General features: G+C 40.1%; 1 protein-coding gene across 3 annotated transcripts in view; it reads left to right on the top strand.

Moving 5' to 3' along the window:
* Nucleotides 1-16,674, top strand: part of LOC131189182 (neuronal PAS domain-containing protein 4-like) — a 35,895-nt gene that overhangs the window by 18,767 nt on the left and 454 nt on the right. The window contains exons 1-7 of one of the 3 annotated variants that reach the window (XM_058165123.1): nucleotides 1,515-1,670; nucleotides 2,112-2,217; nucleotides 4,472-4,724; nucleotides 7,644-7,753; nucleotides 9,743-9,887; nucleotides 13,326-13,372; nucleotides 13,469-14,263. In XM_058165123.1, the coding sequence (XP_058021106.1) occupies nucleotides 1,521-1,670; nucleotides 2,112-2,217; nucleotides 4,472-4,724; nucleotides 7,644-7,753; nucleotides 9,743-9,887; nucleotides 13,326-13,372; nucleotides 13,469-14,263 (1,606 nt within the window). In that variant the 5' untranslated portion in view covers nucleotides 1,515-1,520. Of the gene's footprint in view, nucleotides 1-1,514; nucleotides 1,671-2,111; nucleotides 2,218-4,471; nucleotides 4,725-7,643; nucleotides 7,754-9,742; nucleotides 9,888-13,325; nucleotides 14,264-16,674 lie in introns of those variants that run through there. The other 2 variants (XM_058165122.1, XM_058165124.1) reach the window with 2 other exon arrangements.

Below are 16,674 nucleotides of genomic sequence, written 5' to 3' on the forward strand. Positions count from 1 at the left end.
ATACTGGATCCAAACCGAGGGTTATTAAATTAATCTGCTCCAACAAACTGTACCCCTATTTCCTTCATCCTTTAAGGACACATCTAAAAGATGCAGCCTCCTCTCCTTCCCAGCCTACATCAGAAGACAGTTATCTTGAGGTTTACTGATGTGATATGGAAATAGGCCACCTTCTCCCAAAACCAATATTGCTTTATGCATGTTCAGTGTTAGTTCTGCTGCAATCGGGGTCATGAAAGGATTGGAATCTTCCCAGCTCCTTTTGACAGCTTTTGATTACTATGGACATACCCATTTCACTCCTACTCCAAGGCCATTTTGGTTTTTTTATGCTATATGACATCAGGAGAGCAGCAATAGAACCCAGATTGCTTGAGAAAGTGGTAGATTCCTAGACCTTCTCTAGAGCAAACTGCCTATCGGTTGGGTACTTACAGATCTGACGTCTGTAGACAGGTTGCAGCAGTATCTGTACTTGTATGGATATTTCCTCAGCCTCAGCCCTGTTACTGTATGCAAAATGGTAGATATTTTTCCTACAAGTTGAAAAAGCGTCTGATGATTGTATGTAATACAATAAACTAACGGTATTATTTCCGATGCATAAATCTGGTCCATATTTAATCATGGTGTCTATAGGAGAGGCAAATATTAATTAGGGTTGTTGTCTTATTCAAAGGAAGAGGAGAAATCTGCTAAATTTTCTCCATTCTAGGTATTCTCCCATTCAGAAATTTTATTTCTATATTTTTGTGTTCCTGTAGAGAAAACATTGTGGATATCAGAATGTCATGCTGTTAGAAAGGGGAGATTTCAACTGCAGCTGGGTCAATAAGAAGGCATTTTAAATGTTTTTCAGTGTATTGCATTATAATACAAGCAATAATAGAAAAAGCAAAATGTTAAAAGGGACCTGTAAATAACTTGCAGTATTTTCCCTCTTGTTAGTCCTGTAGTTAAAAACTATTAATCCTCTGTCTCAGGTTTTTGCTTCCTTAAAAAAGTTATGCTAATTTTCAGCGTAATCTAATCCGGAGCCATATATACTGAATGAGATGGGTGGCTATATAAATTTGAATAAATAATTTAAAATCACAAAAATTTGAAGCTACACCTTTCTGTAATTACTTTTTCTTATCTGGGCCAACAGTTTGAATGTAACATTTGAATATGTACTGTATATAGGTATGCTGTTCAGTAACCAGAATTATAAAGACTGCGGGTGAAGTAGGGGCATAGAATTATAGTAAAATTGGAAACTAATTCGAAAAATATCATAACCTGTTCTTAAGCTGTCAGCCATGAATGTGAGAGGAAAGGCTCCATTTATAACTTATGCTAAGTTGTAATTTGCTTATTGAATAGTCTAAGATTAAGGTCACGTAACACATTAAATAAAAAAAAAATCACATGACAGTTTACATGAGAACAAGAAATTGTTGCTTTGTTCTATATAGAATTTTACCCAATGACGTGTAGAACCCATGTACCACTCTCTTGTTTTCCCAGGCTCACATCAAATGACACCCAAAGAACCACCTTTTGCTGCTGCTGTTGTTGTAGATCCAGAACTGGTGCATTCACTTTCGGGGTTCATTCTAGCTCTCACTGCAAAGGGGAAATTGGCCTATGTCTCTGAGAACGTACCGCATTTCCTTGGGTTTTCTGTGGTAAGCATCAATATTACAGAAGGTGAGGCACCCCAAAATGCCTTGTACTCAGCATGGACTTTAGAGATTAGACTTGGCAGGAATATAATGGAAGTTTCAATTCTGCTGCTAGTCCATTTTGTGTAATAGTAGTTTAAGGTTGGATGTAAGAACCTTTCTAGCGTAGCTGTGGAATATTCTTTTAAACACAAATGGTTCAGTTTTTGGCATGCAAACTACATTTGCTATTCTTAGCAACTATTAAATGTGAGAGCGTCATTTGCTTAAAACCCTAAAGCTTTTGTTAGAACCCTGCAGGATCCAAATATCCTTTTAAAAATACCTAACTTTCAGGACCATATTTTCACACTGAAATAGCATTTATTCCTAAGACATTCTTAGAGCAAAAGATCATTGCAAATAAGATATTCTATCATATACATATATATATATATTTTCTAGGTAGAACTGCTAGCACAAGGCAACTCCATCTTCGACCTCCTGAATAGCACAGCAAGCCGGATCATGCAAGAAAAACTCTCTTTTGCCCATCAGCATCCAGGCACTGGTGAGGACAAGAAGGGGTTGTCAAAAGGTCTTTCCAGCAAGGGAGCAACTGAATCTTTTTCTGATAGCAAATTTTTCTAGTTCAAATTCTCTCCATCTATTCTAGAGTTGGCAAAAAACAAAGCTGGCATAACATTTGCTGCCTATTGCCAATCTGTATGCTGCTTCTGCTGCATCAATTCTGAGTCTTGATTTGCGAGTTACACTAATATGTATAATTTTGACTCAGCACTGGAATTCCTAAACCTTTCCAGGGATGAGTCACTAAATTACACTGAACCCTGCTTCCTTCTTTGCTTGTGCAAGACAATGGTAGCCTTGCCTAGAATAAGTGGGAACACATTTTTGATAGGGCTCCTGCCTTACCTACATAGGCTAAGCTGAAGTGCTGTTGAAACTGAGCTTTGCTCTTTGTTTGCCAGTACAAGTCATAGTGGATGGCCAATAGTGGGCAGTTGTACTACCCAAAAGTGTAAGAAACCTTGCTGACAAATGGATTGAAATATAATTATTAATCGTCCTACTTTATTCCTAGGGAAATCAATAATTTTATTTGTGGTGGCACAGAGCTGGCTTTAGGCTAAGGTGGAGAAGACACTGGCCTAGGGCACCAAAACTAATACCATCTCTCCTTCTGAATCATTCTAAAAATGCAAGTCTTTGCACTGGTGAGGAAGTTGATATGATCTAGGAGTGCTATACATCTTGAGCCAGCACGAGTTTGAAATCTTAGTTCATTTATCACATTAGGGGTTTTGAGAATACTGGATCCAAACCGAGGGTTATTAAATTAATCTGCTCCAACAAACTGTACCCCTATTTCCTTCATCCTTTAAGGACACATCTAAAAGATGCAGCCTCCTCTCCTTCCCAGCCTACATCAGAAGACAGTTATCTTGAGGTTTACTGATGTGATATGGAAATAGGCCACCTTCTCCCAAAACCAATATTGCTTTATGCATGTTCAGTGTTAGTTCTGCTGCAATCGGGGTCATGAAAGGATTGGAATCTTCCCAGCTCCTTTTGACAGCTTTTGATTACTATGGACATACCCATTTCACTCCTACTCCAAGGCCATTTTGGTTTTTTTATGCTATATGACATCAGGAGAGCAGCAATAGAACCCAGATTGCTTGAGAAAGTGGTAGATTCCTAGACCTTCTCTAGAGCAAACTGCCTATCGGTTGGTACTTACAGATCTGACAGACAGGTTGCAGCAGTATCTGTACTTGTATGGATATTTCCTCAGCCTCAGCCCTGTTACTGTATGCAAAATGGTAGATATTTTTCCTACAAGTTGAAAAAGCGTCTGATGATTGTATGTAATACAATAAACTAACGGTATTATTTCCGATGCATAAATCTGGTCCATATTTAATCATGGTGTCTATAGGAGAGGCAAATATTAATTAGGGTTGTTGTCTTATTCAAAGGAAGAGGAGAAATCTGCTAAATTTTCTCCATTCTAGGTATTCTCCCATTCAGAAATTTTATTTCTATATTTTTGTGTTCCTGTAGAGAAAACATTGTGGATATCAGAATGTCATGCTGTTAGAAAGGGGAGATTTCAACTGCAGCTGGGTCAATAAGAAGGCATTTTAAATGTTTTTCAGTGTATTGCATTATAATACAAGCAATAATAGAAAAAGCAAAATGTTAAAAGGGACCTGTAAATAACTTGCAGTATTTTCCCTCTTGTTAGTACTGTAGTTAAAAACTATTAATCCTCTGTCTCAGGTTTTTGCTTCCTTAAAAAAGTTATGCTAATTTTCAGCGTAATCTAATCCGGAGCCATATATACTGTATGAGATGGGTGGCTATATACATTTGAATAAATAATTTAAAATCACAAAAATTTGAAGCTACACCTTTCTGTAATTACTTTTTCTTATCTGGGCCAACAGTTTGAATGTAACATTTGAATATGTACTGTATATAGGTATGCTGTTCAGTAACCAGAATTATAAAGACTGCGGGTGAAGTAGGGGCATAGAATTATAGTAAAATTGGAAACTAATTCGAAAAATATCATAACCTGTTCTTAAGCTGTCAGCCATGAATGTGAGAGGAAAGGTTCCATTTATAACTTATGCTAAGTTGTAATTTGCTTATTGAATAGTCTAAGATTAAGGTCACGTAACACATTAAATAAAAAAAAAATCACATGACAGTTTACATGATTACACTTTATCCTGCATTGCAAATTTCAATCTGACATTAAACTTCAAGTTATTCTTCTCCATTTTATTCTGCAGAAATTGAGTTCATCATTGAAATGCGTACCTCAAGAGCCTTTCAGGTTAAGTATGGAAGGAACCGTCCAATAGTCATGCGGGGCAGATTCCTCCCACTTGACACACAGTTGACGTCTGCCCCTCCTGCTCTCACTTTTGTTGCTTTCTGTGCTCCCGTCCCTCGTGGGGTTGAAGAAGAGGACAACATGTCCCAGAACTCCACCTTCCAGAGCCAGCATACATTAGATATGAAGATTGCTGAAATGACTGAAAAGTAAGGCCAAACTTTTTGTGTGTGTGCATCTATCTGGAAATGATATGGATAAAATTGCCAAATGTCCAAAAAAAGGAAATCTGCCTTAAAACTATATGTTTTAGCTTGCATTTAGTTGCATTTAGCTTGCATTCAAGCATTTAGCATTTAGCAGGTAAAGTTTTCTGTAGCATGAAGACCTGGTATTACATGATGATTACTAAGTGTAAAACCCATAGAATCAAGGCTAAATATAGTAATCCTTGATTTATGTCTGTAATTGAGCCCACAATTTCACTCATAATTTGTGATGGTTATAAAGCAGGTCAGCATGTGATCACACCCAATTTTATGACCTATTTAATGGCAGTTGTTAAGCAAACCCATTTTTGGTATGGGGTGTTTTTTGCTGGAGACTAGAAGTAAACATGGCAAAAACTTTGGAAATTGCAGTTACATGATGGGGGGCACTGCAAACAGCTATAAAGTTCCAGGGGTGGCGCAGTGGTTAGAATGCAGTAGTGCAGGCTAATTCTGCCAGCTGCCAGCAGTTTGATTCTTACCAACTCAAGGTTGACTCAGTCTTCCATCCTTCTGAGGTCGGTAAAATGAGGACCCAGACTTTCTAAACTGCTTGGAGAGGGCTGTAAAGCACTATGAAGCGTTATATAAGTCTAAATGCTATTGTAATAAATGAGGGTTGGTTGCTGAGCACACAAAGTATAGTCATGTGATTTCGTGGGGTGAGACATCAAACTTTTGAATCTAGGTGGTAAATCCTGTTTTGGGGGTCTGTCACAACTTTGAACACTTGGTAAGTGACTGATCATAAGTCAAGGACTACTTGTAAAGAGTTGGAAAGTCTATTCTGAATACAGGTAGCAGTGGTGGGTTGCTACCGGTTCTCCCCAGTTCACAAGAACCGGTAGTAAACATTTTGAGTAGTTCGAAGAACCGGTAGTAAAAACTCTGCCTGGCCCCGCCCACAATCTATTGCTGCCTCCCAACTCCCAGCTGATCAGCTGGAAGGAAAAAACTCAGGGCTCACTTGACGAAGAAGAGGAAAAAATAAACCAAGATACCGTTGCTTTAATTGAGAAGCCATGAAGCCTCCCAACTGATCAACTCGCTTCTCAGCCAGGAGATCGCTTGGCAAAGAAGAAGGGGGAAAAAAACCCAATGCTGTCGCTTTAAATTGACAGAGCAGCTAGAAGCTCCTTTCTGGGTCAGCTGAACAACAAATTGGATAAGTGGAGAAATTCTTATATGGTTCAAAGTTTTTGAAGTTTTGGGGTTTGTGCAACATGGGGCTTTGTGTTTCTAAAAAGGTTTGGGCGATTTCCATTGTGAAGCATCCTGTCTTGAATGAGTTTTCTGCCTGCTTGTAAATGGAGCCGCTGGGTGAGGTCATCAGTGGTTTCGGGGTGAGCTATCATCTGTACGCTGATGATACTCAGCTGTACCTTTCCACCCCAGACCACCCCAACGAAGCGGTCGAAGTGCTGTCCCGGTGCCTGGAAGCTGTATGGGTCTGGATGGGGAGAAACAGACTCAAGCTCAATCCCTCCAAGATGGAGTGGCTGTGGATGCCGGCACCCCAGTACAGTCAGCTGCATCCGCGGCTGACTGTTGGGGGCGAGTTAGTGGCCCCAAAGGAGGTGGTTCGCAACTTGGGCGTCCTCCTGGATAGTCGGCTGTCCTTTGATGAACATCTGGCGGCCGTCTCCAGGAGGGCTTTTTACCAAGTTCGCTTGGTCCGCCAGTTGCGTCCCTTCCTTGACTGGGATGCCTTGTGCACGGTCACTCACGCTCTGGTTACATCTAGGTTAGATTACTGCAATGCTCTCTACATGGGGCTGCCCTTGCGGTGCACCCAGAGGCTACAGTTAGTCCAGAATGCGGCTGCGCGAGTGGTAACGGGAGCACCACTACTCCGTAGCCTGCACGGAGTAACACCACTACTCCGTAGCCTGCACTGGCTTCCTGTGGTTTTTCGGGTGTGCTTCAAGATTTTGGTTACCACCTTCAAAGCGCTCCATGGCTTAGGACCCGGGTACTGCTGCTGTTACCTTATGCCTCCCACCGACCCGTACGCTCTCACAGAGAGGGTCTCCTCAGGGTGCCGTCCGCCAAACAGTGTCGGCTGGCGGCCCCCAGGAGGAGGGGCTTCTCTGTGGGCACCGACGCCTGGAACGAACTTCCCCTGGCTTACGCCAAGTGCCTGATCTTCGACCTTCCGTCGTGAGCTCAAAACACACCTATTTATTCAAGCGGGACTGGCATAATAGTGTCAAATTTTAATTTGGGGTTTTATTAATATTTTTAAAATTTTAAAACTAAATTTTAATATTCAGCCTTTTTGTAATTTGCTAGGTTTTAAATGTTTTAACTTGTATATATTTCGTGTTTTATCTTGGCTGTACACCGCCCTGAGTCCTTCGGGAGAAGGGCGGTATAAAAATTTAATAAAATAAATAAATAAATAAATAAATAAAATAAGCCACACCCACAGAACTGGTAGTAAAAAAAATTAAACCCATCCCTGACAGGTAGTCCTTGACTTATAACATTAGTAGTTACAACAGTACTGAAAAAAGTGATTTATGACAATTTTTCACACTTAAAACTGTTGCAGCATCCCCATGGTCACGTGATCAAAATACAGAAGCCAGATTCACTTAACAACTGTGTTACTAATTTAACAACCACAGTGACTCACTTAACAAGAAAAGTTGTAAAATGGGGCAAAACTCACTTAACAAATTTCTCATTTAGCAACATAAATTCTGGGCTCAATTTTGGTCATACGTTGAGGACTACCTGTAGTAGTTTTTCTAGCAATAAATATACACTAGATCCATCATAATTGCCCATTTCACAATAATATCGCAAGGATATTATTTATTAAATTATGTGATATGTGTTCTTTTCTCAATTCAGTGTTATTTATCACCTTGGTTATAAGAAAGAAGAATTAATTGGTCAGTCTTGGTATTGTCTACTGCATCCTGAAGATATTGGAAGAGGGGCAGAGATGCACAGAAACCTGAGTGAGTACTACATCTGGGACAGACTAATAGCCTTCATTGGAGTCTGGCGAAGAAACGATTGCACATTTCTGCTGTATCATAAGTATTTCCAATGAGCAACTTACAGCAGTTTTACATGGGCCATTAAAAATCCCATTATTCCTAATAATTTATCATATTATCTGAAGACAGCAGGAACCCTTATTCAATAACATCTTTGTTAACTATTGGACAGTGTCCCTTTATTCTGTTCATTACATTTGTAAACCATCAAGGAAACACAATTGTTACAAATAAATAATAGCATTTTTGAGTGAGTTACAAATTAAAATCATGTACATGAGACCAATAAAATGGTGATAATAGAAAGGGTTCCTATAAAAACAAAACAAAGCTAGCTGTGCAATAGTACATAATAAAACCAGCAATCTTTCTCAGGCAGTTATCTTCAAGTATATTGGACTCCCATTATATATGGTCAGGATGGTCAGCCATACAGCCAAGGATTTTTGGTGGTCTTCAACATTCTGAAGAATTGCTCTAAGGTTCCGTGATGGCGATCTATGGCACATGTGTCAGAGGTAGCAAGCAGTGCCCTCTCTGTGGGCACGCGAGCTGTTGCCCCAGCTCAGCTCCACCATGCATGCATGCACGCCTCCTGCAGGCCAGCTGATCTTCGGGTCTCTACCGTGCATACATGCAGGGGACACGCGCACGTGTGGGGGCCACACGTGCATTGCATTTTGGAGGGTCAGGCACACATACGCTTTGGGCACTCGGTCTGGAAAAGGTTAGCAATCACTGCTCTAGGTTAATACTTCTCAAACTTGGCAACTTTAAAATGTGAGAACTTCAGCTACCAATAGCCTGGCTGAGGAATTGGCTGAAGAGTACTGAGAGTTGAAGTCCCCATATCTTAAAGTTGCCAAGTTTAACCAAACATGGCTGTAGACTCTACCCTACAATTATTTTTTTCATTATTGTTAATTTTGTAAATGTCTGGTTCCCACTTCCATCTCTGCTATGTCTACCTAATTGTAAATGTTAAGCCCTTCACAACATTTCTCAATTCTGTACAACATTTGAGATGATATTGATATTACCCACTTGCTATGTTAGTAACCATCTCAACAGGAATCTGGACATAACAAAATGACAATCTTTCATACAAATTACAAGTCATGCTGTCCAAATAGGCATAAATCAAATTTCAATAAATAATTGGCTTGCCCTAATGAGTTGTAATGATTACAGAAAAAATATGTGAACTGATGTGAGAACTTAGAAAAGATGTATCTAAATGCTATGTATCATCACTGCAGTCATACCAAATTCCAATCCAAGTATATTTTAAAAGTCTTAAAAGATACGTATTTAGGATCCATAGTTAATAAACACCTTTTGTAATCCTTGTGAATATAGAAAAATGGAAAAGATTTCACTTAATCTAGGCTCTTTTCTTCTTTCTTCCTGTTTGGTTCAGGGGTGGGTTCTACTCAGTGGTGGGATTCAGCCAGTTCGCACCACTTCGGGAGAACCGGTTGTTAACTTTCTGAGCAGTTTGTCAAACTGGTTGTTGGAAGAAATCATTAGGGCAGAGAACTGGTTGTTAAATTATTTGAATCCCACCACTGGTTCTACTTACCTTTACTACTGGTTCGCAAAGGGAGCGCGCATGCACGCTTGCTTCACTTGCACACTTCTGCACATGCACAGATCGTCCATAATGACATCCGGGTGAATGGGTGGAACCTCCCGCTGTTTTTACGACCATCATTAAGTATTGTAAGTGTTGTACCGTGATGAAGGTATCTTTTCTTTTATGTACACTGAGAGCACCAAGACAAATTCCTTGTGTGTCCAATCACACTTGGCCAATTAAAAAAAAAATTCTATTCTATTCTATCGGTTCACAAGAACCGGACCGAACCGGGGGCAACCCATCACTGGTTAGGTTCATCTTGCTACATTTAGATGGCTTAGCTGGGTATTCATTTTTCATGTTTATAGTTTCAGGGCAGAGTGCTGGGAAACACAATCAGCATGTAATCATACGTTTATGCTGCAAAGACCTGAGCTGGGTCTGGGTGCAAGTCACTGCACTGAGGGAGAATGGAAAAGGAAAGCTGATCACTTGCAGAAACCACATCCTCAGGTAAAAACATTGACAGCTCAAGTGATGTTTACGGGTACTTCTGGACCAGGACTGAGTTCCCATATCGTACTAAACCGTAATGTGGTTTGTTTCATTTGTGGGTTGAATATTGCATAAACTCAGCTACTTATGGTTGAGTTACATGTGCCATGTGGACTACTACTAGATGTTTAGAGTGAAATGGCTACATCAATCACCTGCATCATAATATCATCCAATCATTGTCACCCTGTGTACCCCTTGGTTTGCTGAATAACCCACAATCGAGTGGTTTCATATATTTGTGTGAAGTCTTAAACCATGATTTACAAAGCACAGTAGCTGACATCACTAAACCATCACTTAACTATATGATGGTTTAGCAAGATGTAGAGATTTACACACCATTTGTAAATCATGGTTTTGAGTTGAGCATAAAGTTTAAACCTGTTAGTTGTGGCTCATTCTAGACAAAGTATAGGATGACAATAATTGAATGACAAGGTAATAGATTACTAAAAACTCCCCACTAGAGCATTTGCTCCTTTCCTGATCCTTTTAATTTTCAGGTCTGTTGGAGGAAGTCATCTGTCAGAAATGGGATGGGAGATAAGAAGTGATGGCGAAATAAGCCATAGCTCTGTTGAAGGAAACAAAGACATTTATGATTTCTGGTCTGTAATCAGAAGTGTCTATTTAGAGACATCCGGTCTACACAGAAATACATGCTACCACAAGTGCCATTATCTGTGTGAAAGATTTTTTGTATTCAAAAAGTTTTTATTAGTCAAAAAAGGTTTATACAAATACATTTCAGGTATGGTAAATTTTCATTTTTCTTATCTAAAATAAGAATTTTACTCAAATTTTTTAACACATACAACAGCCATATGGCAAGCAGGTGACACGAAGTAGCTAAGTTTACAAATTTTAAATACGTAATAAAGAAGAGTCAAGAATAAACAGAATATCGTACAAAAGAGAATAAGGAAAACCAACACAATCCCAAATATCTTTATCACTTCCTAGTTTTGGATCTCAGAACTCTGGGTTCAGCCTGACCCAACTCCAGGGCCGCAACAGCGGCAGCCGCTCGCCCATGATCTATAACCTCCCTTCTTCAATTCCTGGGTCATCTGATTCCAGGAGGCTTTGTGTTCCTCCACATAGGCCGTAGCCTCCGCAATTGTACTGATTTTTTCGTAATGCCCTCCCGGAAAATCATCAATCCCTCTGGCATCAGCCATCTGAAGCCCACTCCTTCTGGTACAATTTGCTTGACAAAAATAATATTTCTTTCTTTTTCACGTACCTGTCTGGGAATCTGCCTCAGAATGGCTATCTCCCTGCCCCTGTAAATCAGTGCCCCACTCCTATGTTTTCTAAGAATTTCATCTCGTCTCTCTTCTCACAAATTTGACATGAACCTCTCTAGGAACTGCATGCGTGCATATTGCTAATTAACTCTATAAACTCGATCCACATCCCAATTCATGAAATCAACACCTCTCCCAAGAAATTCTCCCAACAATTTAGTCACAACATCTCTCAAGTCTTCTTGGTCCACTTCTTCCAAATTTTGAAACCTAAGGAAATAAGACATTTTATCCATCTGTAGTCCAAGCACAGCATTGCCTGTCGTCTCCTCTCTTTTCTGCACTGCCCGCATCTCACCCTCCAAACCTTCCACTTTCTGCTTGTTTTCTGCTGAAACTTGTTGAGTATCCTTTAAATCCTTTTGGATAGTCACAATTTCTGCTCTTATTTCATCCAATTTCTTGTCCATATTAGATAACTTTTCCAAAATTCTCTCCATCTCTCCAGCAGTTGGTCTCTGACCTTTTGCCATTAAGGAAAAAAAAAAAATACAAAATCAGGCAGGCACAGTATCCTTGTAATTTCCTCCGGATCCACCAGGGGGCACTCACAGGAGCAACGAGTCCAGAGTACAGTTAGTCAACCAGGAAGCCGAAGGGAAGTGATGTCATCAAAATTCTCATAGTGAAGGCGGAAGCTGGACGCCACCACTGTTCCCCAGAAGGAGGGGGGGCCTCAAACCTTCCCTCCTAAATTTCTCCATCACCTCTTCTCTCCAGAGCTCCACAAAACCGGTAATCTTCTTATTTTAAGTTCTCCTCTCTCCAGAATAACTCGTGCTCCTTCCAACCGCAGGGGAGAAAAAACCCCCCCGCACTCCGGAGCACTCCACTCACATTTACCGATATTCCCTTCCCTTCTCCTCCTCAATTCTTCTCCGTGCCCTGTTCACCACCAGGCTGCTGCAGTTATAAATCCAATGCCCCGGTATCACTGGGCACAGCGGCCCAGGGGACGACCAAAATAATGGCGCGGCCTGTGGCCTCAAACCCCGCCAAGCCTAGGACGCGCCAGCATCGGTCCCCACAGTCCTGTATGTCGGCTGGGAGACCCCTGGCGAGCCGTCCGTGCGGCAGGTGTCCTTTTCGGAACACCTGGCCCCTGAGGGCCTCGGCGGCGGCCGGATTCGGGCACTGGAGGCAGGAGAAGCCTTCCAGACGTCCGTTGCCGCTGGATACCGGAAGTCGTCTCCTGTGTGAAAGATTTTTATATGGAAAGATTGGATAAAATAACTAGAAGAAGTGATTTTTCTCAAGTGTCTGTAAAAACAGGACAAGCGCTACCGAAATCAGAGATAAGCATATTAAGCAGTTTGTACTCTGTATTGAATCTAATATTAAAAAAAGCCATTTTTATCAACAGCTCTGTTGCCTATATTAATTAATTAATTAATTAAAATTCCTACGAATCTAGTTTGATCTGTGATGACTCCATAGAAGATAGGCAGAGACAGATACAGGGAGAAATACAAGGGGAGAGAGAATGATATAGGGAGGGAGGGAGAGAGCGGGGGAGGGGAGTGAAAGAGAGAGACTAGTTACAACCCTGCAATTTCATGGTGATCTCCTATAACTAAATCTTCTCATATTTAGTTTTTGTAAGATCAGTCAGATTCTGCTAGGTCTCATACAAACCATCAGAATGCTTTCTAATGTAGACTACGCTTTCTCAGCCTGATGTTCTTCAGGCATTTTTAAACTACAGTTTCTAAATCTCCCAGTTAATTGTCCCTACACAATTATAATTGCCGAAGGAACTGTCACCTCAGATCAAAATCTTTTCTGCAAGTGATGCTTGAATTTAATTTTCAGGCTCCCTATTTTTCTCCTGACACATTGCTTATGTTTGCAATCTGAATTAGCTCAGTGTTACATTGGTTTTACAAATGGCTTGTTTTGCTTCCTGTACTGCATTATTAATGTTCATAATGATATTTGGGGCTGTAAAAATGCCCTGAAGCTTGTAGCTCAGTTTTCTTACATATGATAAATAAAAGCTACAGTTAGCCTCACTGACGAGGCTTGTGACTCTGTGTGATTTCCAGTGATGCTCGACTCCATGGAATTGTTTATATTCTCACAGGGACAAAGAAGCTCTCTACATCCAGAACCAAGACTCCACACCCAGAGGTATTTCTCCAGCTTCCTCCAAACAAAATTATTGTTCTGGAAACACACTGCAGCCGTTGAAGCCAAATGAAGTCATTTTTTTCCTTCATGAGCCAGGTCCAGCCAGGGAAGGGGCACCTGAGTATTCTTCTTCGCAACTTCCAGAGGCTTCTAATGTAAAAATGCTTCCTGCTCCTCTTCAGTCTCCATTTCCAACCAGTATGACTGTCCCTAGCATGAAGACTGAAGCCGTCAGCATGGAATTGTCTCAAGAAACCCAATTCCCTTTTCTTTCTGCTGAAGAGCACAAGAGTCTCTCATGCCCAGAAAGAGAGGATAGGCTGACCTCTTGCAACCCTGGTGGTTTCGGCTCGCCAAAATACACATTTTCCTCTGACAGCAGCTTTGGTGTAGACTCTTCTTTATTTGCAGAAAGGCCATCTATAGGATTGTTTCCAGCAATGAATGCGAGCCCCGATTCAGACAGGTGGGCTATCAGTATGCTAGCTGATCAAATCCACTCCCTGGCTGAAGTCTTCTCTCAATACACCAAGCAAAGGTCTCAGGAGTCTCTTGGCGTTCACTGGCTTGGACATCCTGCTGAGGCTGCTCCTCTAGTGGCAAGACAGGACTTGGGGGCTAATGGAGCCATCAACTTTTCAGAAGAAATATCAGTGGATGAAGAAACCATCACCAGTATTTTAAACAACTTCTCAGATCATGATGTCCAGAACCAACCCAGTTTTGAACAGAGACCAATAGGCCATTTTCACTTAGCAAATACCCAGTTGCAGCTTTCTACGTACCAGACTCTTGTACCAGAAACAAATCCTTTGTCTTTCTCTATACCATCTGAGTTTGATCTGCTTGATTCCCAATGGGATGGAAAATCGTATAACATATATGAGCAGGGTATGGCTCCCCTTTTATCACAGTAGTACCATTTAAAAACAACACAACCACTGAAGTTAATACGATCCTGCAAAGACATTGTCATGTTTGACTTAGGGTAGCATATGATTGGGGTGTTTTTTTTTTATGAAACCCCTGTGCACACCCATGTGTTTACTATCTCTCTGTGTTTACACACCCATCACACTGTTTTCTTTTGGGGTAAACAATATTATGCAAAAATGAAGAAAAAGAATATGTGATAGTAAGTCAAAGAAATTAAAGTTATAAGAGAATAAAAAGAATGGGGAACAGAGCTTATCACTATTCAGTGAAGATTTCTACACTTTTATACATTCTCAACAATCAATATGACACTGGTTCATACATTTTTATATGCTAGTACTTTCATTCTTAATCAGTTCAAAATTTCCTGCAGTTCCATTCCACAAGATCAGATTATCTTCATTCAGATTACTAAATGATTTCCCTTTCATAAATTAACATAGTAGATCTGGTTTTTTTTCATTTCATTAACTCATGCTCCTTATCATTTATTTGTCTTACTTCCCAAATCATAATCTTCCATATGCCATAGTCTTCACCATGAAGACCCATAGATGTTGATTTCTACTGCCCATCATAGATTCTTGGTTAACAGAGTCTTTCACATAATACTTTTAATAAGATAACAAGCAGATTAAGTTCCCAGTCTTAAACATACCCATTCCACATTAAGCATTCCATGCTCATAGTAAGAACAGTTTGTTCGTTTGTTTTTAATCATTTACTCGTGTCTGACACTTGGTGACTCTATAAACAAGTACTCTCCATGCTATCCTGTCAAGCACAACTTCTTTCAATTGTTGTATGTTCAACTTTGCATCAGATTTGATATTATCAAGCCAGCATGTTCTTTCCTTGACCCTTCTTTGTCCAATAACTATTCCTAGCATCATTACCTTCTCCTATGAATTTGCATGCATAACATGGTCAATATACTTTAAAAATACTGTAATAATAATACTGTATAATACCATAAAAACAGTATTGGACAATTTTGGTCTATTTAGCACAAACATATTCATATTAATTTAAGCAAGAGGGATCTCTATTCTAGACACTATCTTACAAGTGAACATACTGTTGTCCGCATCTCATGATGTAGGGGGTCATACACAGTATAAATAATGCACATCCAGGATGTTGTATAAACAATTACTGTGGTCTGTAAATCTTGGTTTATTTCAGGAAATAGGCAACCTGAGGCCTAGGGTTGTGGGCAGCTTATGAGTTCACCCCCAACTTTTTTCTTTTTATTTTGCATTCCTTGGAACAATTTATGAACACCTGGTATAGTTTCAGGCATTTTACAGAATAAAATTCAAACACTAAAGTTTAAGCCCAAAGTAGGGTTAATATAATTTATAAGCAAGCGAAACCTTGAAATTTCCCCTCAGAGAATTCTAGATCTGTTTATTTTGTACACAGCATAATTCTGCACAGATATTTATAAAGCCAATTTTGAGTGGATTATTTATCTCTCCCAGCAACCTGTCACTTTCATTTCTCTGAAAATGTGGTAAGATTCAAAAAAGAAGGAAATAATTATTCTAAGGGGTTATAATATAAGCTACCCAGTCTTTGGATTGGGTAGTGTATAAAAGTGTGAAAATAGTGTATATATTGGAAAAGAGGTTTCTTCCCTCATTCTTGGAGAAGACATTATGGTTACCACTACATCCTGTCAAATAAATATTGCTTAGGTTTTTCAGATGATAATTCTGGAAAGAACACAGCGGCCCCCCAACTGAGAGTGGTACTTCACTTGTACCCCAACTTGCTGTGGTACTTCACCGCAGCAAAACTCACAAAAGTTTATAACAGGTTAAAACTCTGCCAGTATATTCTCCTTATAAGACTTTGTTGCAAGCAAGTTGCATCTTTGGTCATGCATTGGTCTTGTATTTTAGAAATACAAGAACTCAGTATTTGGCTGAAACCGTGCCTCCAAGGTATGTTTGAGAAGAAATTAGGGACCCATAGGAATACAGGTAGTCCTCAACTTACAACAGTTCATTTAGTAACCATTCGAAATTACATCAGCACTGGAAAAAGTGACATGACCATTCTTCACACTTATGACTGTCGCAGCATCCCCCTGGTCATGTGATTTACATTTGGATGCTTGATAACTAGTGAACGACTATCGTGTATGTGCGAGGGGAACCTTTACCTTTTATTTATGACAGTTGCAGGGTCCCGGGATCATGTGATCCCCTTTTGTGACCTTCTGGTACGCAGTCAATGGGGAAGCCAGATTCACTTAACAACGGTGTTACCAATGCAACCACTGCAGCAATACACTTAAGAAATGTGGCAAGACAAGTCAAAACATGAGGCAAAACTCACTTAAGGAAATATCTCACTTA

Source organism: Ahaetulla prasina, chromosome 1, assembly GCF_028640845.1.
Source record: "Ahaetulla prasina isolate Xishuangbanna chromosome 1, ASM2864084v1, whole genome shotgun sequence".
In the NCBI taxonomy this organism is placed as follows: Eukaryota; Metazoa; Chordata; class Lepidosauria; order Squamata; family Colubridae; genus Ahaetulla; species Ahaetulla prasina.